The 26,735-nt window shown below is 39.2% G+C and overlaps 3 protein-coding genes across 3 annotated transcripts; all 3 read right to left on the bottom strand.

Moving 5' to 3' along the window:
• Positions 1-4,524, bottom strand: LOC110068290 (neuropilin-2-like). Its single transcript, XM_020775672.2, has 6 exons — positions 4,479-4,524; positions 4,361-4,399; positions 3,128-3,304; positions 2,989-3,054; positions 1,392-1,699; positions 1-329 (listed from the first exon to the last, which is right to left on the bottom strand). Exons 3-6 carry the CDS (start codon positions 3,300-3,302, stop codon positions 192-194), a joined length of 687 nt encoding a protein of 228 aa, XP_020631331.1. The 5' UTR covers positions 3,303-3,304; positions 4,361-4,399; positions 4,479-4,524; the 3' UTR covers positions 1-191.
• An 8,233-nt stretch (positions 4,525-12,757) lies between these two features.
• On the bottom strand, positions 12,758-14,133 carry LOC149106883 (protein CFDP2-like). Its single transcript, XM_089297395.1, has 2 exons — positions 14,111-14,133; positions 12,758-13,805 (listed from the first exon to the last, which is right to left on the bottom strand). Exons 1-2 carry the CDS (start codon positions 14,131-14,133, stop codon positions 12,758-12,760), a joined length of 1,071 nt encoding a protein of 356 aa, XP_089153521.1.
• Positions 14,134-17,908: 3,775 nt separating this feature from the next.
• Positions 17,909-21,440, bottom strand: LOC110068291 (lactadherin-like). The gene is made up of 6 exons (XM_089298810.1): positions 21,363-21,440; positions 21,245-21,283; positions 20,646-20,804; positions 20,490-20,561; positions 19,319-19,626; positions 17,909-18,219 (listed from the first exon to the last, which is right to left on the bottom strand). The coding sequence occupies exons 3-6, from the start codon at positions 20,800-20,802 to the stop codon at positions 18,082-18,084; spliced, it is 675 nt and encodes a 224-aa protein (XP_089154936.1). The 5' UTR covers positions 20,803-20,804; positions 21,245-21,283; positions 21,363-21,440; the 3' UTR covers positions 17,909-18,081.
• Between the last annotated feature and the right edge of the window lie 5,295 nt (positions 21,441-26,735).

Here is a 26,735-nt window from a genome sequence, read left to right as displayed (position 1 = left end):
TGAATGATAATCTTATTTATTTCTTTCTCATTACAACACTACATTATTGCATCTGTCTATGACTGAATTTTCCTAAACCTGCTTATAGAACCTCGTTTAATGATCAATTAATCAATCAATCAATCAATCAGTCAAGCATTATTCTGTCGGCTCAGTTTAATGACCACACCATGATGTTTTTGAAACGGTTTTCAACGCGCGAAGACTTCAACCCTCATGCAGGGGAAGTTATAACGCGTCACAGGGTAGAATCGAACGTATCTTGCTTGCACGTCATGCTTCAGGGAGTGATGCACAATGGTGTTCAAATCTGAATTGGCGGCAAAAATCTGTGAAAAGAAGAAGAAAAATATATATCTTAAATTTTTATCAAAATTAAAGATTGCGGTTATGAATCGCCTTCCGGACAGGATTGGTTTGGTGCTTCCGGGATTATCAGGCAATGAGTCAGCTATCAGTTATGACAATTTTAATTTCCTTCACATACTATGTAATTAGATTAGATTTCCCAGGAAAGTATTTATTTATTTATTTATTGATTGATTGATTTATTTATTTATTACTGTTAATCGCCTGGGTTAGACTGGGTTCAGTAAGTGATCCTGACTGCATTTAAGTCTCTTCCAGGTGTTCACAACTAATTGAACCCCTGGAGGAGACTATAACTGCACAAGACGCGTGTTAAACGTTGTTAAAAAGCTTTTGAAATAGCAGCCTTAGAGACCAAATGGTGAAGGGACCCGATGAGGAACCCGTTCCTGGCTTGTGCATATTTTCACTCACAGATTGCTATGGAATTCCATTCTGAAGTTAACAACTAAACAGTCACATAGCGCTTTTACAACGGTTTAAAAACTTGATATCAATCATGGACAGATTTTTTCAATAATAAATAACTATCCTACTCGACCTAGTATAGCCAGATCGTCTGATTTTAGCCGGCCATTGATTGGCGGGACCATTAAATATCCAGGCAGGATATTTAAGGATCATTATATATTTCAGTCATTATCTCCTTTTCCTCATACAAGAAGCCATGAGTATGCATTTCTAGAATCCGCTACAGAGTCTTCACTAATCATTAACAACTGCTTTTTGTGATTGTAAAAAATCCGAAATAGATTTCCGGGTTATCAGATTAGCAGATGAGTTCTTTGTTTGGGTCTAATATTTTTGTTTATTTGGCCTTCACCTCCCGGGTTATGCGTGCGTCCACATTTTTGTTTTTAGAAATATTATAAGATAGTTTAAACGAATAGATTTATGCCGCTTTCTCTATCACTAATAACTAACATTAAGAATAGGATAAATAATACGTATTGTAAAGGAAAATGAGAAGATAAGCCGACACACTAGCTATAGTTCTAAAATTGTAAAGATTTGTTCCATACCTTGTCCGTGTTATTTTCCTGGTATGTAGTGAAGGTGACACCATTAGTAGAGAACTTCAGCTTGTAGCTTGTCACCCATGATCCATTCTTTTTTCCTTGGGTCGACACAGCACACACATGGCGCAACCTTTTCATGTCGATTTGGAGGTAGTCAGAGTATGTGATATGCTGATATCTCTGACACCATCCTAATGGTCCATTGAGGCGGCCTTTATATGCGTAGTACTGCAGATACACGGAGCTGGCGGTCATCTGACTGTTAGATACGTAGTTCTTATCTGCTGCTACTCCAATCGCTGTGCAGTTACCTGGACAAACACAAAGACCAGCACAGTTCTGTCACCAATTATTCAGTCCACGAGGGAGCCTCTTGCAAGGACAACAAAATAATTAGCAGTAGAAAAGTTTCTTATTTTTGCTTTCAATGGAAAATTGAAAATTAATTTGAAAAGGCATAGCTTAATCATTGTATAGAATTGTTTATTATATCGGCTTTCGTATCTCCCCAACATACATACATGCATACATAAATACATAAACTTTATTTTTTCTCGAATTTAAGAGTAGCTATTATACAAGCTAATTTTTCCTAGAGAAAAAGGGAAAAATGGAAGGTAGCAAGTCTTTTCCAGGCTCTGGTGGAGCCTCTGTTATGAGCATTTTTTAAAATTTCCGAATCTTACCCTTTTACGCACAAGTTTTAACAGAAGAGGTAACTTTGCATCTATCTTCTAAAAAGACTTAAAGAAGCTACGTCACTGTTTGCGCATCAAAAGTTTAGCCTAAATTTTTCAAGTTCGTCGTTTGCAATCCGTGTTAGTCTTCTCCGTCCTTAACCATCCTGGTTCCTTTATGGATTATTATTATTATTATTATTATTATTATTATTATTATCTCATTGGTGTTTTTCTATCTCAGTAAACTGCTATTTTCAGGTTTCCCACAATTCAAAGGTAATTTTGTAGTTAGCCAAAATACCGTTATTATTCTCCATCTCAGAAAAACATGCCACTGACACACAATTCAGATCAGCTGGCATTTTTCAACAACACAGTGAATTTCGTCAATCAGTCAAAAAACATTATTTTAATAGATTACTCCACCGAAGGTATCAGTAGAAAATAGGGGAAAGGTCTAACTTTTCAGCTATCGCTTATTTAAACTATATTTATATTCTCTGTAAATTAACCTACTGATGTTAGTTACCATCTTTTGGAAATGAAATGCTCGTCGTTACAAAGAGACTTTGAATTTGGTAAAAGAGGGTCTTTAAAAGCTTTAAACTTGATTGTAACCAACAGTCAGAAAGCTGGTTACAGAACAGTGCCGTGTTCAAGCCCGATGAAACTAACCCAGTATTAGAGAGAAATTGATCTCAGTTTGTTTTTTTTTTTCTTGTTCGCCCTTCAGTTTTGAGTTTGAATAATCTCAAACTTCACGAGATATCTCCAGTGAAAAACCGTGATTACAAAGTAAAATTAATACTTTGGGTAGCTTTTAATCCTGGACTGGCGTAAACCGGCCTTCGAAAAACCCGGCCCAGAGAAGGCTTTTTAATTACTTTATGATAAATTATATGGGTTTTTCCTTAAATTACCTTTTGGAGGGACCTTGTCTGTAATCTGTTCGACTAAAGCCGTGAGGTTTTTAATCATTGAGCACACTGAAACGAAATTTAAGCAAAAACAGTTAATTTTGGTTTGTTTGCAGACATGTTTACTCAGTGGTTTGCTTACGTTTGCAGTCGAGGTCTAATTCGCATAAGGCGTCTTCTAGTTTCTTCACTCTGGCTTCCAGTCTCCTATATTTGCAGTCTCCATAACATCTCTTCGCCAGCATAGAGTTGACATCTTCCATTAGCATAAAGAGCACCAGACCTACCACAAGGGCAATCCTCAATCGAATGGCCATTTCTGTTGGATAGCAATGAATTAAAAAAACTCGATTATTAGATAATGCAATTCTAGAGTTTTCGTTGTTTTTTGCGCGTTGTTATTCCTGTTTTATTCAGGGGTTACTATATTTTGGCGACGTTTTAATAAAACAAATTTTCCTTGGATATGAGATGGTTATAGCTAATGAGGCACGTAGTGCCTTGGTTACTATCTACCATCTCATATCCAACGCGCACTCGTGGAAGAATTGCTAAATATATATCAGTACTCGTGATTTTTCGTTTCCTTCCAGCGATAAAAAGGTATATATGATGGATAGAATATAAAGATATTGCAAGACACTTTTTGGGGGACAAATTGCTTTCGAGGTTTGTCGTTTGTTGAGCTTTGAAGGCACTTTGATCAGTTTAGAAACGAAAGTTAACGAAAGTTTTTTCTGACCTTTCTTTTGGCTGTTTACAACTTGCCTGTGATACAGGACAGGTTTAGAGTCCATTCGAATAATTCGATCCTTAAATTGCTTGAATTCGAATTCGATTTTGTGACTATGGTGACACGGCAAACGCATTCTCTCTGCTTCTCTTCCTTACGTTCAGAATCTCTTACGGATTTCGCGCTTCTTAAGGTCTCAGTTGAGATTTTACTGTAACATTCCATGATTGTATTTGGTTAATTTCTGATGACTGGTACGTAAATGAGATGTTTGCTGAAAGGAAGGGTTAACGTTACCATACAATGTCTTGGTTGTATATGCACAGTGAGTCAGTCGTTCTTCTGAAGCTCTCATGAATTACGGCTTATCATAACACCCTTGTTTTAATTCATTGGTTTTAGTTGTTGGAATTGAAGTATTTTATAAGTTGATTGTTCCAGAAAAGGTGGAATTAATATATTGATATTCAGAAAAATACATTTCAGCAGCAGTTAATAGTCGAGTTTTGGAGAGCTTTTGATGGTAAATGAATGAACATGATTGATCAATCACCTTTCGGCCGAGTGTTTTTCCTACATTATTTTGCCGAATTTTTTGAACAGACAGAAAAATATTGTACAGCAAAAATCTAAATTACTTACCTGAGTCTCAGAGGTAAAGAGCAAAAACCAAAAGCTGAACTGTAGAGGATAACAGAAAATTAACGTCAGTTGGAGTACACGTTAAGGCAGGTGATGAATCAACTTCTCCCGTACTCACCTCTCACCTTCGATCCGAGACAGGAATGATCCTCTGCTCGAAAAACTATTAGTATTACTCGGTAGAATTGTTTGTTTAGTTGTGAACCTGTCCAATAGAATAAAGGCAGCCACTCTTCCACTATAATTTGTTAATCACCTTTTGTTTAATTGCCAAGTTTACTCAGGGATAATTACGCCAAGGTCCCTGAGTGCGATTCCGTACGTCTGAATCAACAAAATGGAAAGTGTAGTCTTCGCAACTAATATATGATATTCTAGATTGAAATTTTACACTTATATTCAATGCTTATTCAGCACACAGCAATGCTTGGCTCAAACAAGCTGTAAGAACATTTTACTCTTCTGAGGAAGAGACTCGTTCTTCAGGTTATCATATAAGTTCGATTTTCCCTCTTTAATAAACTAGTGTGCATGGACGCGCAAAGATTCACTGATGTGCATAAACAAAGTGTAGGAGGTGATGATTTGCAGCTGAACTCACCTGCAGAATAAGAGAAGTTGAGAGATGACATTTCATTCCCTAAATTTGCGACTTAATCAACAGACTAATATTGTTAATGATAAAAATGAATTGTAGTTTACTAAGCAAGGAGACATAGTTAAGGCGTAGAGCGATAATCACGTTATATAACGAGCAAAAAAACACAAGTTTCCTTGGAAGGAAAGTAATATTTTATTTGGGAATTGGTCTTTGAGTGAAACATAGAAACATAGAAAAAAGACGATAAAATAAACAAAACTTCCTTTTTGATTTGTAGATGACGTAGATTCAGGTGTATAAGCAAATCTACTCCTTTTAACAGAATCATGATCGTTAAAAGCAATCTTAAACAGATCAAATTTATTTAAGGTTAATAAATACAGGTGCCATGTTCTCGAAGTTGCCAAAAAAGGATTGAGCAGTTATATTAGTTACGACAATAGCTAGTATGAATGTTTTCTAAACCAATCTTCGTTAAGATACCGTTGTATTAATAAAACTTTTAACATAATGTGAAATTTTGTCATTGGTAAACGACTCTTACACAGTTCAAAAATACGTTTTTAGAATTGTGAGATTCATGGAATACATATTGAAGTGTAATTAACATTAACAAGCTTTTGCTGTCCACTTTCAGTCCGCTATTTGAAACCCCTGGTCCACATTCCTCAGGTATTACCGGGACAACGCAGGGACCTCCGTTCATATGCACTCCGGCCTTTTCCCGCAGCGGGGAGTAGGCGGGTAATTCGCTCTCTTGTGGTCAGGGTTCATTTTCGCACCGCATAGTACCTTAAGCATATGTTGCAATAGCTCCAGCATTAAGCGAAGTGATGCAACTAGATGCCAACTAGATAACTCAACTCTCGTTCCGTAGATCCAAAAAGGCTGTAAGTTGCTAGTAAAAAGATTCGACGAGTCGGATCATGTAAGTACCATGTAAGAGACATACAGAGGCGGGGAGAGGTAAGGGGGGGGGGGGGGGGGGTTGTTAACCACTCACTTTTGCCTTGGGGGACGGATCGACTTCACTAACTTCACTTGCATAAAACGTGAATGCCGAGTTAAGCCCGAGGAAGGGGGTTTGCACAAGTAACGTGCGATCACGCGTTCTTTTTTCTCTGCGAAACAAAAGAACGCTTGATCGCAGGTTAGTGCATAAGTCACGTAGATAGTTTCTCCTTGCCACCTTGGCTCCTCAGCTGCTTCACAAGATCATCAATGTTTGAGTTTTAAGTGACTGATGTGATGTTTGTCACATCAAACCAATTAGACTCTAAGTGATCCTTTATCAGTTGCGTTTGCTATTGCTTGCCTGAGTTTGTTAAAAGAGCACGGCTGATACTTACACTGTTTATCTTCCCAGCTTCATAACTGGATCATGAATGTTTGCTTTCTCTGATGTGCGCCAATAACGTAAATTAACTCTGAAGTGGTCTTTATCTGTGCTGTTTTGTTAGCTATTATCTTCATTCTTGACACAACCTGACCGAGACAGTTGTGGAAAATGCAAAATCCTCTATAACTCTGGGTATCAAATTAACAAGAACGGCTTTGGATAAAAACTTTGGCGGGCTAATAATAGTTTCTAGCGTTTTTGAGCAATTCTTCTTTTTTATGGATCAATGCTTTCTTTGTTAAATTTTTGAAAATTCAAGGTGGTGCTGAATACGCTTCCGCTTTTTTTTTTAACTTGGGAAAAAGTTGAATCTTGAGTTATAAGCCCATAAAGCTGAAGTTAGGGATGCTTTCTTCATTAACTTATACCATTGCAACTGTGTAACTATGGTACGTAATGTTAGGGAAATCGTTAGATCTTGTTCACCAATGATTGAGCGATGTTCGATGTAATTATTGTAGTGTCAACTGAAAAAGATAGGTAGTATTAATCTATCAAAGTAGAAGTGCTGAAATATGTTGAAAACCTGTGTTTGAGTCACCTTTATCGTATTTCTCGTCCAAGCAAGTTAAATTTAATTATGAAGCAGCCATAGTTTTTAATTTTCTGCCCAATTGTCTCATGGTTTGCTTAGTCGTGGCTTTGCGATATTCGTTTATATTTTTTCGTTTTAAAGAAAAACATTCTTTGGAATAAGTCTTTTTTTTTTTATGAGAGACCTGTGTATGCAAATCTTGATTGCCTGAATAACTAATTCAAATATATCCATTTAATGACGTGTTTTATAGCAAGGCTTTAATTGTATACTATAAGTTGCGTCTTTGGTGATCATATCAACTCAAATAGACCCTAAGTAGTCCTTAAGCTTCTGTTTATCATCCACTCGTGAACATGTTAAATTTGTCTTCTGTGCTTTGTTTAGAGGGTGTCAATGGGGTTCACGGTCAACAGTCAAATGGCCAAATCATGAGTGGACTGGATCATGAATGTTTGCTTTCTGTGATGTACGTCAGTCACTGCAAATATACTCTTAAGTGATCTTTATCTTCTTTGCTATTTTATTAGCTATTATCGTTCATTCTTGACATAACCTGACCGAAACAGCTGTGGAAAATACAAAATCCTCTACAACTCTGGGTATCAAATTAGCAAGAACGGCTTTGGATGAAAACTTTGGCGGGCTAATAAAAGTTTTAATAGTAATAGCAATCCTTCTTTTTTGTAAATAAATGCTTTCTTTTGTTTTTAGTTGATGCATTTTTTTGTCAAATTTTCGAAAATTCAAGGTGGTTCCGAATCCACTTCCACAATTTTTTTTAACTTGGCAAAACGTTGAATCTTGACAGGTTGATTACAATTCGACGTTAAAAAATGAGCCACGTACTCGTTTTTGAGTTTTTAGCCCATAAAGCTAAAATTAAGGATGCTTTCATCATCAACTTGTATACACCATTGCAATTGCACTTTGTAATGTTAAGAAAATAACTAGATCTTGTTCACCAATTATTGAGCGCTGTTCGATGTCATTATTGTAGTGTCAACTGAAAAAGAAAGGTAGTATTAATCTATCAAAGTAGTATTAATCAGTTGGCTCATGGTTTGTTTTGTCATAGCTTTTCCCGGTGGCTGATAAAATTTAAAAAATTGAATTGAAATTGAGGATGTAGTCTTTAATTCTTGTTTTTTTTTGCCCCGCTAAAGGTTTTCTCCCTCAAAACGATAATTTAACAGTGTCGGGAAAATTGTCTATAATATATTGGGAAAAATGCAAAGCAACTTCAATATAGATTTCGGCGATATTCGTTTTTATTTTTTCGTTTTAAAGAAAAACATTCCTTGGAATAAGTCTTTTTTTATGGGAGACCTGGGTATCTATTTCTTGATTGCCTAAATAACTAATTTAAATATCTCTATTTGATGACTTGTTTCACAACAGGGCTTTGTTCGTATACTATATGTTAAGTTTTTGGTGATCATACCAACTCAAATAAACTCTGAGTGGTCATATCATCCACTAGTGAACATGTTAAGTTTGTCTTCTGCGCTTTGTTTAGAGGGTGTCAATGGGGTTAATTGTCAACCGTCAAATGGTCAAAAAATTGACGGCAACCGTCAAAAACGCAATATTTTTACTGCCAACCGCCAAATGAGCAAATTATTGTTAACCGTCAAAAATAGACCAATTTCGATATATCAAATTCAGCCTAAAACAATAGACCTCAACACGAGGCTCCGGGGAATAAACCCCACAAACTCTGTATTTATTCCCATGAGCCTCGTGCTGAGGTCTATTGTTTTAAACTGAATTTTAATATATCGAAATTGGTCTATTAAGAACAAAACGATTGACTTACATGGGGTCAATTGCAAGTTATGATGTTTGTGAATGATCGTTTTAATATATCACAAAAATACATTTATGCCGCAAGCCCTTTACATTCTAGTCTCGATCGGCAGCGGGCGATAATACGTCTAGCGGTAGCAAAGGCGGGTGTAATTACGCGAATTAGAGACAGTTTAAGACTGGAGACCTGAATTTTAATGCACAAATTTTAGGACTAATTGGATTAGGCAAATATAAGCAAAATTGTGTCCTTCTAAAAAAGTTACAGCCAACTTTGCCCTTTATTAATTTCGTGCTATAAACGTCATTCCGTAAAATTGACCCGCGTCAACGGTCAAAACGGCTTATTTTAAGTCAACCGTCAAACCCCCATCATTGGCACAATGAGTTTAGTACTTACCGAATTTGTTGAATAGATCACAAATAAAGAATAATAAAAGAAAAACTTCCATCAACAGTCTATCAAGCTACATCTTGTATGTAAAGATCTACATTCATTGCCAACGAGACAGGCGAGCGAAAGCGCGAGCCTGTCGAGGCGGCAGGATATAGAGCCGTGCTTAGTTTGATGGCTATGCAGAAAAAATCTCAGATCTTTCAGCTCGATTTTCGTGTAATCCGGTTCCGTCAGTGATATTTTTTTGGCCATATTAGGATGTAGCCGGATATTGTCGATATATCGCACGAACCAATCAAAACACTATTTTTCTTTGTGACGTTACGAGGCTTCGATATTTGTTTAGCGTACGGAACTATTTTGCGTGCCATTCTGTTTTCTGAGGCGTATACATCTTGGATTTGTTGTGATTGAATCGTACAACTGTTAAAGCTCAACAAGACCCGAGTTGTTTTCTGGAATGAATTCGAGTGTTGTTTATTTGATTCAGAGTAAGGCTCAGGATTTGTTCGCCATTCCTTCGACGAATTATTTCGGTAAGTAGTTTGTCTGACATTCTGCTTTTCGCTGTGGCTACATGTCCGGCAGCCGGACAGGTTTTTTAAAATACTCTGTGTCCGGCAATTAAAAACCGCTCTAAAGGATTATTTGCAATCAATTCGATGATTCGCGGTAAGTTTTTAGAGCGGTTTTCATTTGAGTGTCGAAAGTAATTAGACAATTACTTTGGTTTTGGTTTTGGTTTTGGTTTTACTACGGTTTGAGATTGGCTGAGTAGTCTAATTGGTAAGTAATTGGTTTGGTTTTGGTTTTACGACACTCAATTTAAAACCGCTCTAAGTGATTAATGGTATATGTTTGGTTTGGAGTTTCTTTTAATTTCAAGAACTTTGCTCAGAGGTCGTCAGAAGTGCATGAACTCGTTGGTTTGATTTGAGCTGTCAACACCTTGATTGAAATTTACTCTCAAAGAGCGCTTTCGCTCGAATAAACACCTGAATTAGGTATATATATCGACAATATCCGGCTACATCCTAATATGGCCAAAAAAATATCACTGACGGAACCGGATAGCAGAATGGTAGGTAGAATAATCGCCCAACGAGGTCCCGCACGCAGGATTTTTAAAAATACAAAAAAATTAAGTGTGTAGCGTTTTGTTCACTCACTGAATTAAAAAATAAACAATGTTGTGTTCAATTACAGCAATAATTTGAAACATTAACTAAGAGAAATTGATTTTAACACCTGTTATGAAGTGGTTTTCAATTGAGTGTCGTAAAACCAAAACCAAACCAATTACTTACCAATTAGACTACTCAGCCAATCTCAAACCGTCGTAAAACCAAAACCAAAGTAATTGTCTAATTACTTTCGACACTCAAATGAAAACCGCTTTATTAGAAGTATCCCAAATAAATATTACAAAATTCAATCGACTCCCGTTTACTAACTCAATATTCACTTGTTGGCACTTACCGATAGGTACAACTAGTGTTGTTGCTGTTGTTGTTGTTCGTCCTTCGTAGTCGAAGATGACCAAAGACATCTAGTTTGTTAAAAATAAATTTCTACGGTGTGTCCGGAGGTGGCTGATGAGACCAATCCGGGCAAGCAAGCCTCTCCCACAGGTAGGGCAGAAGTGGGTAGGGGCTGTGCTGTTAGTGCTGGCGGCTCTTTCCTTGCGTACTGCTCGCTTCTCCTCGGCTTGACGGGACCTGCGTTCCTCTGCTGCGTGGGCTCCTTTGGTGATGAGTTGGCGCCAGGAGGGTCTGTCGGAGGCAAGAGACTCCCAGGACACAGTGCTGATGTTGAAGTCTTTTAGGGAGACTTTTAGACTGTCCTTGTAGCGCTTTTGCTGCCTTCCAACTGTGCGCTTGCCAGAGCAGGGTTCCCCGTAGAAGAGCTACTTTGGAATACGGTCATCTGGCATGCGGGAGACGTGGCCTGCCCATCTCAGCTGGGGCTTGCGCATGACGGTGATGGCACTGGGAAGGTCTGCCTGCTTCAGGACTTCTGTGTCCGAGACTTTGTCCTGCCAGCGAATGTGGAGAATGTTTCGGAGGTACCGCAGATGAAAGTGATTGATCAGCTTCTCATGCCGTCTGTACGCAGTCTAGGTTTCGCAGCCGTAGAGTAAGGAGGTAAGGACCACAGCATGGTAGACTTTGAACTTGGTATTGAGGCTGATTCCTCTTCTCTCCCAGACTTTCTCCCGCAGTCTCCAAAACGCGCTGCTTGCCTTGGAGATTCTGTTGTTGATCTCAGCATCAATGTTCGCATTGCGAGAGGGTGTGCTGCCCAGGTATGTGAAAGTTTCTACTGCCTGTAGTATATATCTGACCATTCACGTTATCTGCGGCTCGTGGTACTGCTTGCTCGGGGCTGGCTGGAACATTATACTTCTGTCTTCTTGGTGCTGATGGTGAGGCCGAAGTTGTTGCAGGCTGTGGAAAAACTGTCCATCTCCGCTTGCATTTCTTGCTCATTGCTGGCGTTGAGGGCACAGTCGTCAGCAAAGAGAAAGTCTCTAAGAATAGTTTCCTTCACCTTAGTAACGGCCAGCAGCCTCCAGGGGTTGAACAGTTTCCCATCGGACCAGTACCTGATGTTGATGCCAGGATCACAGTCCCTGAAGGCATCAGACAGCATTGCCGAGAACATCAAGCTGAACAGCGTCGGGGCCAGGACACAACCCTGTTTGACTCCGTTAGTCACTGGGAAGGCTTCGGATGGTTCACCGTCGTCGAGGACTCGGGCCATCATGCCGTCATGGAATTGGCAGACGATTGTGATGAAAGTGCTCGGGCAGCCAAATTTCTCCAAGATCTTCCAGAGGCCTTCCCGGCTGACTGTATCGAAGGCCTTGGTCAGGTCAACGAAGGTCGTGTAGAGGTCGTGATGCTGTTTCAGGCACTTCTCCTGGAGCTGACGAGCAGCAAAGATCATGTCACTGGTCCCACGACCCGCACGGAAGCCACATTGGCTCTCAGGGAGGAGGCCTTGCTCCATGTGCTCCAGCAAGCGGTTGAGCAGGACACGGGCCAAGATCTTGCCTGTTATAGATAGGAGGGATATTCTTCTGTGGTTATCGCATGCCTGGCGATTGCCCTTCCGCTTATAGATGTGCACGATTGTGGCATCCCTGAATTCTTGAGGCAGGTGCTTTTGGTGCCACATAGACTGGAACAGGCTTGTCAGCTGACTACGAATGGTTTCGCCACCTGTCTTGTATACCTCAGCAGGAATGGCGTCGGGGCCTGGTGCTTTCCCTGTGGTCATCTGCTTGATGGCTTTGTTGACCTCTTCATATGTAGGTGGGGTGTCGAGCTCTGTGTTAATTGCCAGTTGAGGGAGGCGTGCGATTGCTTGGTCATTGATAGCTGCAGGACGGTTGAGCACACTGTTAAAGTGCTCTGCCCATCTATCCAGGATCTGCTTCTTGTCGGTCAGCAGGGTTGAGCCGTCTGCACTAAGTAGGAGAGAGGATCCAGAGGACTGTGGTCCGTAGACAGCTTTCAGTGCATCATAAAACCTCTTTGTGTCCTGTCTGTCGGCATATCCTTGGATTTCATCGCCTTGGCGCTGAGCCAGGAGTCCCGCAGAGCGGAGCTTAGCTTGGACTTTGCTGCGCATGTTGGTGAAGGCAGCTTTCTTCACCACGCTGGTCGGGTCGTTCTGGTGGGCCGCAGCATACGATGTTTTTCTTCGAGCAAAGAGTGTATCTCACTGTCGTTCTCGTCGAACCAGTCCTGGTGGTGTCTGGTAGCAGGGCCAAAAGTTTCCAGGGCAGCGGAGTAAACTGCGTCCCTGAATGATGCCCATTTCTCTTCAACACTTTCAACATTGGGTTGGAGGTTCTCGAGTTTGTTGTCCAGGTTTAGTTGGAGTTTTTGAACAGTGTCAGGGCATTTGAGTTTTTTGACATTTAGTCTTCTGGGGACTTTCTTCCCCTGAGGCCTTCTCTTCGGCTGGATAGGAAAATTCAATTTTGAGACAATCAGGTGATGGTCCGTCCAGCAGTCGACGCCACACATGGCTTTGGTCACTCGTACGTCCCGCCTGTCCTTGGCCCTGGCGATAACATAGTCAATGAGATGCCATTGCGTTGAACGAGGATGCATCCATGTTGTCTTGTTGCGGGTTGGCAGGCGGAACATGCTGTTGGTAATGGCCAGGTCGTGTGAGGCGCACAGACTGAGCAGGAGGAGACCATTGCTGTTGCATTTTCCTACTCCATGTTTTCCGATGGTTCTAGGCCAGGCTTGGTGGTCATTGCCGACGCGTGCATTGAGGTCGCCGAGGATGATGAGCCTCTCTGATTTTGGGAGAGAGGCTATGTCTTTGATCTCGTTAGGGTTGGTCATGGTTGGGGCGTAGGCACTTATCAAGGTGGCATTTGTCTTCTGTCCAAGTGGCAGCTGCATTTTCATGAGGCGATCGTTGAGACCCTCAGGAATGCAGGCGAGTTTATGGACATATGTCGTTTTGATGGCAAATCCCACTCCTGCCTCCCGCCGCTCTTCACGGCTGCGTCCGCTCCAAAAAAATGTGTAACCGCCATAAGTCTCTGTCGGCTGGCCTTTGTCGGCGCAGCGTGTCTCGCTGAGAGCCGCGATATCAACTTTATAGCGATCAAGTTCCCTAGCCACTAAGGCAGTCCTTCTCTCTGGCCTGTTCGCTTTAGTGTTGTCAAGCAGAGTTCTAACGTTCCAAGACGCTAAGATGAGCGCTTTTGTTTTCTCCTTTCTCTGGTTTCGACCGCAAAAAAGGGATCCCCGCCAGTCGCGGTATACTGGCCAGGGCGAGTTGAGGCAGGCTATGTTTAGGGCACCTTTTCAAGCCCCGTCCTCATGCTACGGAGGCGAGCAGAGCGGTCCTAAAGAGGGCTGCTCGGTCACTCAGGAGGCTGCCGGACTCCACTGCTGCCTCGGTCCAGTGAAGGGCGACCACTTGTCCTGAGCCGCCTGTGTGCAGGTTCACGACTACAGCTCCCAGTGTATCCTCACCTGCTGCTTCGCCGTTTCCCCATCGCCACAGGACTTATAGAGTAACTGGTGGTGATGTCATGACTTGCGCGTGACTTGGATTAAAGTGAGGGAGACTTAAGCAGGATCAGCCTCACTCTCTCTTCCTGATGCGCCGGGTCCAGTGGCAAGAGAAGGTCGAGACGACTGAGGACGGACCAGGATGCAGGAGTTGCTGGAAGGTGACAAATATGCCCTGCAACCGCCTATCGGGATTCCACTCCGGTTTTTCTTTCAGGGTTTGCTCCCATAGCCTTTGGCTATCCCTAGCCACCACAAGGCAGTGGAACCGTAACCCTGGTTAAGGGAGGTTAAGGGTGTACTGACACTTGCTCAGGGTGTCCACCCAGGCTAGTGGAGGGAAGGAGGCGCCTTACTGTTCCATTCTAGATCGGCACCAAGCAAGGTCTAGCCACTGCCCTGAATACAACTAGTAAATAGTTTTTCAATGATTGTTTATCGATAATCTTTGAGTATTTTTTTAATTATCTTTATCATTGTCTCTGAAAAGCCCCCATGGGGGGTTGACAATAAAATTTGTATTGTATTGTATTGTATTGTATCTTGTTTAAGGTGGCTCAAAACAGTTTCCAGCAGTTACATTTTGATGGTTCATTATAACCACTCTTTATCACTTGATGCTACAATCATGGTATCAAAAAACTGCCCAATCATTGGTGAACACGTTTTTATCATGTTTTGTGACACGATAGGGTACCACAGTAGCAGTATGATCTCCTAAAAACACCCTTAATTACAGCTTTAGGGACTTACAATTCACAAACTACAGGTGAAATATTTTTATATTATCAAATTTTAATAAAAATTATAAGACGCAACTTTTGGGAAAGTTTTTGAAAAATATGTACATAGGGTTCAGAGCCACCTTAAAGTTTGGAAGTTTCCTAAAGTTTCGGGAAACAGTTTCGCATTCTTATTGATGTTAATGATTCAGTTTTTGTTTTTTTCCATTAGCACGGTCTCTAAAACGAAAATAATGGGAGCATTTTTACATAGTCGGGGTTCTTTTTGGCGTCAAAATGACAAAAAAGCTCGTTTTTCGTTTTACAAAGAAATGCGAGAAAAAAAAAAGTGTTGAATTACAGTTTAATTTGCATAACAGGGAAATTCGAAGTTAATACCGACCCGGCTTCCTTTATGACGAACTCTAAACTTAAAATAGGCTGGTTTAAACTAGCAAAGAAGTTGTCATGATTGTCAGAATCCTTTCTTCCCATATTTACAACTCCGTATACAACTTTTGCCGCTCCGATTTCTCAGAATTGATAGAAAACTAGAAATTGCTAAGAATGCAAAAATTGCTCGAAACGAAAAAAGTTGTTCGAAATGCAAGAAGTCGCCAAAAAGTTGACGAGCAACTTGTGGAAGGCCCTAGTAGAGCCAGAATAGCGGCTCTAAAAATAGATGTGGACTGTGACTCAGGTTGGATGGTAACCTGTGCTCAGAATCGACAATACGTAACAGAAATCATGGCTTGTTATATTTTTTATTCCCGCATTGTTCACCTTTTTTAAACTTGAGTCTTCCAAATACAAAACACATATATATACTGTTCGACAGTTACATGTATACAGTATCCACACACCAATCATGGAGAAAAACTAATGTAATTGAATGTGAAAAACTTTATTAAGAGGTTTTGCGCTACGTGTACAAGCATTCATTTTGGAAAACACCCTTCTGTCAATTGAAATTAACAAAAAATACTTACTGTCATTTATGGCAGATGAGAATATGCAAAGAAGCACCTTGGTCAAACTTGACATCTTAATGCCTCTCAACTTGACCTAGTAAATTTTTACCCAGCAATGATGCATCAAGCCACAAGAGCTACAGAAACTATTGTACGAAGAATTGGCCAAGTAGCTCATGCTCTAAAACAAAGTAAAAAACAATGGTTTTTAGAACTACAGAAAGTTGCTCGAAAAGTTTGTTTAAGCAGTTATGATGTCACATTTGATGAAAATGGTGTTTTGGCCTTCTATGAAAAAGTAGAGGAACTTTTGAACAACTCTGGTTTTAGCCCTTTGTTCAGCGAAATATTGCTATGTTTTTGTACTGGCCTGAAAAAAAAATTTTCCAATGGATTTTAAACACTCCGAAAGAATTAACCAGATCGACAGGAGTATGAATGTCAAGCAAGAGTTCTGTTAAGATTTCAATTTATTTTAATTTTTAGCTCTGAAACTGTTACTGCCACTGTGAAAAAAAACTCATAGCTTACACTGGGTTTTATGTCGAGAAGGCTCTTAAAGATGCCGCCTTGAGTGGACTCCCTTTGACCTTGCGCAATTTTAATGACAGCATCATGGAGACCAAACACAAAGAAGCCAAGCAGGGCAACTACATTTACAGTGGTGGACGAGTGGGTGAAACAGGAAAGATTGACTATCAAACTGAGTATTCACCGAACAGTTCTGTCACGAGTGGGCATCTGTTGAGAACCGAGAGAAGAAGGGGAGCAACTACTCGTCAGACTCTAAAGTCCACAAAAAGGAAATGAAAATTGACTTCCTGGCCAATCGGCTACTTGAAACTCTGGGACTAGGATGATTTCGATTGACGCTAAAAAGATGGAAAACCACCATAAAAAGAAAAACCAAGTTCTGTTTAAGTCTAAATTGGAAAACAAAGGCAAGTTTCTTTTACCGCAGTTGCATGAAATAAAAATGTCAAATATTAGCGTATCTGTAAAAACTTGACCCCAATTGCGCAATATAAGAGTTTGGCTCAAAATAGTATTGAAAGTGGCATATTTTAAAATAAAAGAACAGCCTGTCAAGGATTTCCTCAGAGAAGCGATTTTTGTCAACCCAACTTGGCCAATTAGGCCAATTTGGGCCGTTTCTTCTCTTATTATCTTTTATACGCGCGCTCGCATTCGAGATAAATTTACAGCTTCGTCGGTTATGACTACTTAATGATCTCCAGGTATTCCGCGGGATGGCAGAATAATTAACAATTATTCGACGAGGATGAGCAAAGTAAAGTGATTTGCTTTGCCGAAGCCGAAGACTGAAGTAATCGGCTTCGGCAAATAGTTGATCTGCGAGACAATAACAAGTCACGATATTTTGCGATAGCCAAGTTCAGTAATTTTTTTATCATGTGTTGTACCGAGTTTGTTTTCATATTTAAGGTCATTCCACTGAAATAGAACCTGCGATGATATTTCTGTGAAACTTTGCCTATTGATTGTTTATATTATAGGAAATTAAATTTTGAAATAAAAATGAGGGGTCCCCATCTTCGTTTAGGAGCAACAGCACCTTGTTTATACCCGTATAAATCCTTATAATAGCACCATGATTGTAGTCACGATTGCTTGCTAAATTCACGTTTCCGATGATTTGTTTTTGTTCTACACTGAGAACTGGTCAATATTTATTTTACACAGAGAAATTTATTACTCAATTCAAAACAACAGAAAAAAATGATAGGTCACCATACTCGTTTGCGAGAAAATGACGATTTACCTCTATGGCGAGGTCCAGCCGTAAAGAAAAAGCCGCCATTTTTTTAACGCGCGCGCGCTAATCACGCGTGAAATTATGCGTAGAAGGGATGCGCAATGCAATACTGGGGAATGACCTTAACTCACTCTGACAGCTCAGGGAAGTAATCTGCATTTTTCATACGGGAGCGTGGTTACATTTACGCATGAGCAGAATATTATTTGCCGGCAAAACACAGTTAGACGGTTGTCGACAATTATTTGCAGGTCACCTGATGGCCAATGAAAATAAAGGTAAAAATGAATCTAATAATAATCTTGTTTATTTCTTTCTCATTACAGCATTACATCTATCTATGATTGAATTGCACTTGGATTTTTCTGCTCACAGACCCTCATTCAACGATCAATCAATCATTATTCTATTGGCTCAGTTTAATCGGTTTACACCATCGTGATGATTTTCTTGAAACGACGTTCAACGCGCAAAGACTTCAACCCTCATGCAAGGGAAGTTAGAACGCGTCACAGGGTAGAATCGAATGTATCTTGCTTGCACGTCATGACTTAGGGAGTGGTGCACAATGGTGTTCAAATCTGAATTGGCGGCAAAAATCTGTAAAAAGAAGAAACAAGTATATCATAAATTTCATCAAAATTACAGATTACGATTATAAATTAATCGCCTTCCAGACAGGATTAGTTTATCAGTTCCGAGATTTTAAGGCAGTGAGTTGCTATTAGTTACAACAATTTTAATTTCCCTTCACATACAAGTAGATATTTTGTAATTACATTAGATTTCCTAGGAAATTGAACTGTGAATTGCTGTGAATCACCTGGGTTAGACTAGGTTAAGGGATCCTGACTGCATTAGTCTCTTCCAGGCTTTCAAAACTAACGACTGGAAGAGGCTATAACTGCACAAGACATGTTAAACCTTCTTTCATGAACGTGCAAAAGCTCTTTAAAAAGAGCTTTTGCACTATGAAGTCAAAAAACACCTGCCTCCAGAGTACCTGCCTGAGAAACCTAGAGGTTAAGGCACCCAACCAGGAAGCCGTTCCTGGCTGGTGCCGCATATTTTCACTCACAGATTGTTGTGGAATTCCTTCAGTTTGTGAAGTTGACAACAGAGCAATTACAGAGCCCTTGTGCAGCGGTGCAAAAACGTGATTTGAATCCTGGACAGATTTTTTCAATAATATATAACTATCCAACTCGACCTAGTAGCCATATCGTCTGATTTTAGCTGAGGAATTGAATGATTGGTTTAGTATCGGGCAAGATATTTAAGGATCATTATATATTTCAGTCATTATCTCCTTTTCCTCATACAAGAAACCATGGGTATGCATTTCTAGTATCCGCTACAGAGTCTTTACTAATCATTTTAAAGGAACTGCTTTTTGTTTTTTGATTGTAAAAATCCGAAATAGATTTCCGGGTTATCAGATTAGCAGATAAGTTCATTGTTTGAGTCTAATATTTTTGATTATTTGGCCTTCACCTCCCGGGTTATGCGTGCGTCCACATTTTTGTTTTTAGAAATATTATAAGATAGTTTAAACGAATAGATTTATGCCGCTTTCTCTATCACTAATAAGAACTAACATTAAGAATAAGATAAATAATACGTATTGTAACTGAGGTAATGAGAAGATAAGCCGACCACACTAGCTAGAGTTCTAAAATAGTAAAGATTTGTTCCATACCTTATCCGCGTTATTTTCCTGGTATGTAGTGAAGGTGACACCATCAGTAGAGAACTTCAGCTTGTAGCTTGTCACCCATGATCCATTTTTCTTTCCTTGCGTCGACACAGCACACACATAGCACAACCTTTTCATGTCGATTTGAAGATAGTCAGAGTATGTGATATGCTGATATTTCTGACACCATCCCAATGGTCCATTGAGGCGGCCTTTATATGCGTAGTACTGCAGATACACGGAGCTGGCGGTCATCTGACTATCGGAGACGTTGTTCTTATCTGCTGCTACTCCAATCGCTGTGCAGTTACCTAGAAAAACACGAGGACAAAACACAGTTCTGTCACCAATTATTCAGTGCACGAGGGAACCGCTTGCAAGGATAACAAAATAATTAGCAGTAGAAACGTTTCTCAGTTTTGTTTTCAATGCTTATGATACGTTTTTTTCCTTTATGCTTATGAACAAGAGATTGTGATTCTGTTATGGGCTGGTCCTGCTTGAGCTAACTAGAGACTACTGCTTTAAGGTCACGGTTTTATTTTACTTTTTGAAACTGAGGCATAACTTTATCAGTGTCGAGCCGATTGTTCTTCATATCGGCTTCCGTATCTTCGCAAATTGAATAATTTTATTCTCTGCCTTCAGATCCGGAGGAGGAGGGGAATCTTTTAAGGCTCCGGTGGAGCCTTTAAAGTGGCGGTGTAAAAAATAGCGGAAAGCGTGTTAAGTTTGTAACTTCAGCTATCGCTTACTTAAACTATATTTATATTCTCTGTAAACCTACTGATGTTAGTTACCATCTTTTAGTAATGAAATATTCGTCGTTACGAAGAGACTTTGAATTTGGCAGAAGAGGTCTTTAAAAGCTTTAAACTTGATTGTAACCAACAGTCAGAAAGCTACTTACAGAACAGGGCCGTGTTCAAAGCCCGATTAAACTAACCCACGATTAGAGAGAATTTTGATTTCAGTTATTTACTTTTCGGAGAGGTTTGTTTGTTTGTATTCAGTTGTACTTCAGACATCATTAAAAAACATTTTTATACAAGAAAAATCAATACTTTGGTTAACTTTTAATCCTGGGTTAGGGTTAACCGGCTTAATTCGAACAACCCTACCAGAAGGCTTATTTAGTATTTAATGATATATTATATATGTTTTTTGAAGTTACCTTTTGGAGGAGTTGGAACCTTGTCTGCAATCTTTTCTACCAAAGCCGTAAGGTTTTTAACTATTGAGCACACTGAAACGAAATTTAAGTGAAATTTAAGTTGGTTTTGTTTGCAGAGGCGTTTGGAGACACGTTTACTCGGTGAAGTCGCCTTACGTTTGCAGTCGAGTTCTGCTCCACATAAGGCGTTTTCCAGTTTCTTCACCCTGGCTTCCAGCTTCTTATAGTCCTCTCCCCTAGCCAGGATAGGCTTGACTTCTTCCATTAGAAGAAACAGAGCCAGACATGTCACAATCCTCAATCGAATGGCCATTTCTGCGGGATAGCAGAATTTATTAAAAACTGGACCAATGGATAATGAAATTCGAGAGTTTTCATTGGGTAAGCCATCATGGCATATGAGCTATTATAATCCATCAAGTATTTTCGCTCGCGAGTAATTAGTTTAAACGCGTCACGTGACTGAGTATTCCCCTGCTAAAACTGGGAACAGATAATGTCCGCGGACAAATATCCGGGCATATTTCCACGCCAAATGAGGACTATTGTTTATTTATACAAATATGGTAAGAGTAATTTTTTTCGGGCGTTTTTATTCTTGTTTTAATAAAATAATTATTAGTTGCATTTGGTGCGGGTGAATGTATGAATATGATTGATCAGTCACCTTTCGGTCGAGTGTTTTTCGACATTATTTTGCCGAATTTTTTGAACAGACAGAAAACTATTGCGGAACAGATATCTAAATTACTTACCTGAGTCTCAGAGGTATAGAGCGAAAACAAAAAGCTGAACTGTAGAAGATAACAGAAAATTAACGTTAGTTGGAGTACACGTTAAGGCAGGTGATGAATCAACTTCTCCGGTACTCACCTCTCACCTTCGATCCGAGAGAGGAATGATCTTCTGCTCGAAAAACTATTAGTATTATTCGTTAGAATTGTTTGTTTAGTTGTGAACCTGTCCGATAGCATTAAGGCAGCCACTCTTCCACTATAATTTGTTAAACACGTTTTGTTTACTGCGCGTTTCAATAACATGCGCATTCTAAAATTCAAAGCTCAACCGACAAATGCATTTGTCGGTTGAGCTTTGAATTTTAGAGTCGGCATGTTATTGAAAGGCGCAGTAATTGCCAAGTTTATTCAGGAATAATTACGTGAAGGTCCCTCTGTGCGATTCCATATGCCTGAATAAACAATAAGGAAAGCGTAATCTTAAAGCTAATACGTAATTAATATTAGATTGAAATTGAACAGTTATATTATTCAGTCTTCATTCAGGACACAGCCACGTAAGAACATTTTCCTCCTCTAAGGAAGAAACTCTTTCTTCAGTTTAACATGTAAGTTCGATTTTCCCTCTGACTGTTCAATAAACTAGTGTGGAGGTGCAAAGATTCGTATACATAAACAAAGGAGTAAGAGGTGATGACTTGCAGCGCGCTGAACTCACGTGCAACATTAATTGGGGAAGTTGGAAGATAATATTCCATTAGCTAAACATTTACGACTCAATTAACAAACTATGGTCAGTGATGAAAATTAATTGCAGTTTACTAAGCAAGGATTCATAGCTAAGGCGTAGAGCGATAATCTCGTTATATAATAAGAGCAAAACAAGTTTTCTTTGAAGGAAAGTAATAGTTTATCTGGGAATTGGTCTTCGAGTGAAAAAAGAAAACAGAAAAAAGAACAAAATTAACGAAACGTCCTTTTGATTTGTAGATTCAGGTGTATAAGCAAATCTAGATCCTTTTAACAGAATCAGGATCATTAAAAGCAATCTTACACAGATGTATTCTAGGTTAATAAACACAGGTGCCATGCTCTCGAAGTTGTTAAGTTCTAGCTGTTAAATTAGTTATGAAAGTGGTATAAATGTTTTCTAATGCAATCTTCGTAAAGATTCCGTCATATTAATTTATAACTTTTAACATAATGTGAAATTTTTTCATTAATAATTTGCTCCTACACAATTCAAAAATACGTTTTTAGAATTGTGAGTTTCATAGAATACGTGCTAACAAGCTTTTGTTGTCCACTCTCACTTTTAATGCACCAGTCCACTGAAAACCCCGACCCCGCCTCAGCCTCGTGAAGTAGCAGGGCACCGTCCATATTCACTCCGTTTTGGTCCCCTGGTAAGCGAGGGATACATAAAAAATCACAGTCTTTACCTCCCGTTGTGGGGAGTAGGCGGGTAATTCACTATCTTGCGGTCAGGGGTTCATTTTTGAACCGTATAGTAACTTCCAGCTTCAAAGCAAAGTGAGCGGCAACTAGATGTTGACGAGATAATGCTTTTTCAACTCTCTTTCGGTAGATCCAAAAGGCTCTAGGATACTAAAAAAAAGGACAAATAATCAACTAAGGTTTCTTAATTTTCCAAAAACAAGGATTTGATGATCGGAAAAAGGGAGTAGCGCGTGTGTGGGACATACAGGGGCGGGGGAGTTCGCCACTCACTTTTGCCCAGATGGATCGACTGACTTTCACTTTCCTAAAACGTGAATGTCGGGTTAAAGCCCGAGAAAGGAGGGTTTTGAATGACTGTCGCATAAGTAATCTGCGATCAGACGGTCTTTTTTTTTTTCGGCGTAAATAAATGAATAAGAACGCCTGATCGCAGGTTAGTGCATAAGTCACGTAGATAGTTTCTCCTTGCCACCTTGGCTCCCCAGCTTCTTCACAAGATCATACATAATTAAGTTCTAAGTGACTTATGATCGTTTTTGACGTCTAAATGACAAAAAGTCAAGAAACGCATTTTTCGTTTTACATCATAAATGCGAGGAAAAAAGGTCAGTATTGAATTACAGCTCTGATTTGCGTAACAGGGAAATTCGAAGTAAATTCGCTTCTCCTAAAAGTGTTTCAATAAAAACCGAGTTTGATTTTGTAGAACCTTACTTGATTTATTTAAGTAGATAAAAGAGAACATAACAGGAAAAAAGTTTTACGATAAAACGGACAGCTTTTCTGTAAACTCATTCTTATAAAGATTTGATGGAGACGAATTTTCATTTGGCAGAGTGACCTATACCTTCTAAAAGAAGAAAATAACATTCCATGATTACGAATGAGTGCGTGCTTTACCCGAGATCTTTTTTATTGATATTATTGTATGCTTTATTGTTTGACGTACAGAAATCTCAAAGAAATATTCTGATGCAGCGGAACACTTTTCTAGCAGGTGATATGAATTTTAATCGTGTATATATATATACAGAAGTCTCAAAGGACATCCCGTTCATTTTAGTGTTTGAAACCGTCATGTGGTGAACCAGCATCTTCGTCGATGTACTCCTCTTCGCAGATAAGTACACGTTTTCGTTTTCCTTTTTCATGTCCTCTTTAGCTTTTCGCCACGCAGTTTGGCGGTTTAGTACAGCCATTTTGTTGAGAAAGTTTTTATGTGCGCACAGTAAAGAAATTGTTGAATACTGGGAGGGTGTCAACTGAACGTTTTTGAGTAACGAGTTACCAAGCTCGTCTAGCCAAGCACATCGAAACTGCAGGTTTGACTGAAAGTTTCTTACCCAATACCATATTTCAGAAGCAAGTTGTTTACTAGCTCCTTCGTTCGTCGTTTTTGTAACTGTTTCATCCTCTGTCTGAGTTGCTAAGGGTATAAAGATTTTGAATTAATATGTCTCCATAGCTTTAAAATTACGTCAGTAATATTCCCTTAGCGTTTGAAACTATTTTCCCATGTAGGAATAATTTGTTTAAATACATGAGGTCGTGAGGTTTTTAGCTGGACTTTAATTTAGCCGTTTTTCTGCCGTTTTACTTTAGGAGCGACTGTGTTGAGATGTTATGCCACCATCCTCGACCTTTACTTCAGGATTGATTTCTGATACATTTTCGTGCGAGTTATAATATAAAAATATTTGTTAGAATTTCAGACATAAAGGCAGGTTTGAGTTGCAATTACATTATGGCTACTATTTATTTGTTCTCATGTTTTCATCAGAAGTTACATGACGAATGGAGTCAAATTTGAACGAACTGCTTTGAATTCTGGTGACAACACTAAATTACCTCACTCAAAATACAATAATTCTAAGATAATGTTAAGAATTTGTTAATGCCGGCGATATTGACCGATGTTTTATGGCCGTTTTCTAACTACCGAACTGACTGACCCGATGACAAGGCTTTAAAGTCAAGTGTGACATATGTTTTTTTTACAGCTTCCTCTCTCCTTCTGACACAAAGGAATTGTAACCATTTTGAGCAGCCGTGTTCAGCTTTGGAGCTCCGTTTTCTTCTTCTCTCCTTACCAGCCTCTTCATTTTGCAACTAACTCCAATTGCAGGTAAGTTCTCGGTTATACTTTGTCTTTTTTTGGATGATCTGACCTTGTTGCAAAGCGTCATTTAGAAATTCTGATTCAGATAGCTATCATGATATGTATTGTTTTAGTTCAGTTTGACCCTTGCTGCAATTTTATATTTTTCTTTGTTCTGGTGTATGGTAATAATGATAGATTAAAATGTAAAAGAAACCTTTTTGAATTGCAGTTTGCAGTTCTTGGGCTCTAGCGCAACCTGGAAGTTGACTACCCGAAATGTCTGATTTCAGATAAGTACATCTTTGTTTTGTTATTTGTTCCGTCTTTTTCCTGGTAAACTGTTTTATTCAGAGCAAGATTTATCAAAACATTGATAAAACATACCAACAGAATCCCAGAACTAATATGTTTGTACGCAGTCAATTTTGTAAGCGAAAATAAAGCCAGTTGCCACCGATAAAATGCATTTCTCTCTTTTGATTTCAGGCTGGCGAATACAACATGTCTGAAAACTGCAAAATTATACCACTCTAAGACTGTTTAATTGAATAAAAGGAGAATAACTTAATTTATTGATGTTTCCTTTCTTTTTTGAGGTTGAACACAGACTGCGTTGAAAGAAAAAGCCACCATTTTGGATTGTGGTGTTTTACCCTTTGTTTCAGTGCAAGCGGACGCATTGGAAAGATTTAATATTCAGATAAGTTGGTTGTAATTCTCTTATTTCTTCTGTTTTATACCATTTACAGTCTCGGTCCGAGAAAGAAAATGATCAAATGTTTCATTCCCATGTTGAGTACATCATGAAGAAATAACCAAATGAACCGTCTTCATGTAGCAAAACAAATAATAATTTTATACTGCTTTGCGCGTTCAAACACTGCCTGGATAGCACTGAAAAGTATTTACATATGCTTTAAATGTCTCTGCAAACTGCTGGCTCTGTATTGTTTTTCACCAGATTCCTAAACGTAACGCAAATTAAGTCAATATATTAAAGCTTCCTGTTTTCGTTTTCATGCAGGTTTTAAAAAAGATGTGTTGGCGGAGAGAAAGCGAGACCATTTTGTATGACAGTGCGTGGCTCTTGTACTTTGGGCCAAGTTAAGTATTGCAAACATACATCTTGGCTTGGGTGGACGAGATATTGCCATCGCAGTTCTCTATTGACTGAGAAATGTTGTCTAAATGTACCACCAAAAGCTCATCAGCAGTGACACGTTCATGAAACATTTTTTTGCCGATGTTAGAAATTTATATGCAACTTGCCTCTCTTGGTTTCTGGCAAATTTATGAAACGAAAGGACTGAAAATTTGCTAATGAAAGAAAAGCAACTTCGCTAAGTTTTTTCCTCCTCTTTCCAAGTCGACCAAAGTCGATTGTAATATGTAGCTTTTGGACGAGTGGTGTCCATCAGTAATTCAATGCCAGCTGATGGATGAAAACGCGTTTCCTCCACAATAAGTCCAGCACCAAAAATTTCCGTTTTTTCGGTTTGAGTCCAGAGTTAATAAAATCTCCACCCATGTCGATACGTTTCAAAGTGTCTTACAGAGAGAATCTTTAACTATTTTAATATCCTCGGCAGAACCAGTAAGTTTGTTTGAGATTTGCTAGCCAACAAAAATTTAGTTCTTCCTAAAATATTGATACCACATAGTAAAGAGCCTGATTAACTCAAGCTTTAAGAGGTCACAGCAGGATTGTCTGCTATTGAATTTATAAACACGACTCGAATTTGTTGCTGAAAAAACAGCTCGTTTTATGTTTAATCTCCTATTTGCCAGGTGAACTCGGATATTGAAGAGAAAGTGTGGCTATTTTGGATTGCAGTGTGTAATTCCTGGACGCTGGTGCACCATGATATACTGGAAACATTTTAATTCAGATAAGTTCATCCTTTCCTTATTTTACCTGAATTTGTCGTTGACCACTTTAATAACTGT

This window comes from Orbicella faveolata, unplaced genomic scaffold (assembly GCF_042242905.1).
Source record: "Orbicella faveolata isolate gen_17 unplaced genomic scaffold, um_ofav_v1 contig_3, whole genome shotgun sequence".
NCBI lineage: Eukaryota > Metazoa > Cnidaria > Anthozoa > Scleractinia > Merulinidae > Orbicella > Orbicella faveolata.
The sequence above is the reverse complement of the archived record's forward strand: the minus strand, read 5'-3'. Positions and strand labels throughout refer to the sequence as shown.

Bases quoted from the DNA above. Each gene is read 5' to 3' on its own strand.
- LOC149106883 (XM_089297395.1), bottom strand. From the start codon at position 14,133: ATGGGGAAACGGCGAAGCAGCAG. The intron at 13,806-14,110 runs GTGAGGATACAC...TTGGAACGTTAG, and splicing joins GGGAAACGGCGAAGCAGCAG to AACTCTGCTTGACAACACTA.
- LOC110068290 (XM_020775672.2), bottom strand. From the start codon at position 3,302: ATGGCCATTCGATTGAGGATTGCCCTTGTGGTAGGTCTGGTGCTCTTT. The intron at 3,055-3,127 runs GTAAGCAAACCA...ATTTCGTTTCAG, and splicing joins ATTAGACCTCGACTGCAAAC to TGTGCTCAATGATTAAAAAC. The intron at 330-1,391 runs GTATGGAACAAA...TTCTTTTCACAG, and splicing joins AGGAAAATAACACGGACAAG to ATTTTTGCCGCCAATTCAGA.
- LOC110068291 (XM_089298810.1), bottom strand. From the start codon at position 20,802: ATGGCCATTCGATTGAGGATTGTGACATGTCTGGCTCTGTTTCTTCTA. The intron at 19,627-20,489 runs GTAACTTCAAAA...GTGTTTTTCTAG, and splicing joins GGTTCCAACTCCTCCAAAAG to GTAACTGCACAGCGATTGGA. The intron at 18,220-19,318 runs GTATGGAACAAA...TTCTTTTTACAG, and splicing joins AGGAAAATAACGCGGATAAG to ATTTTTGCCGCCAATTCAGA.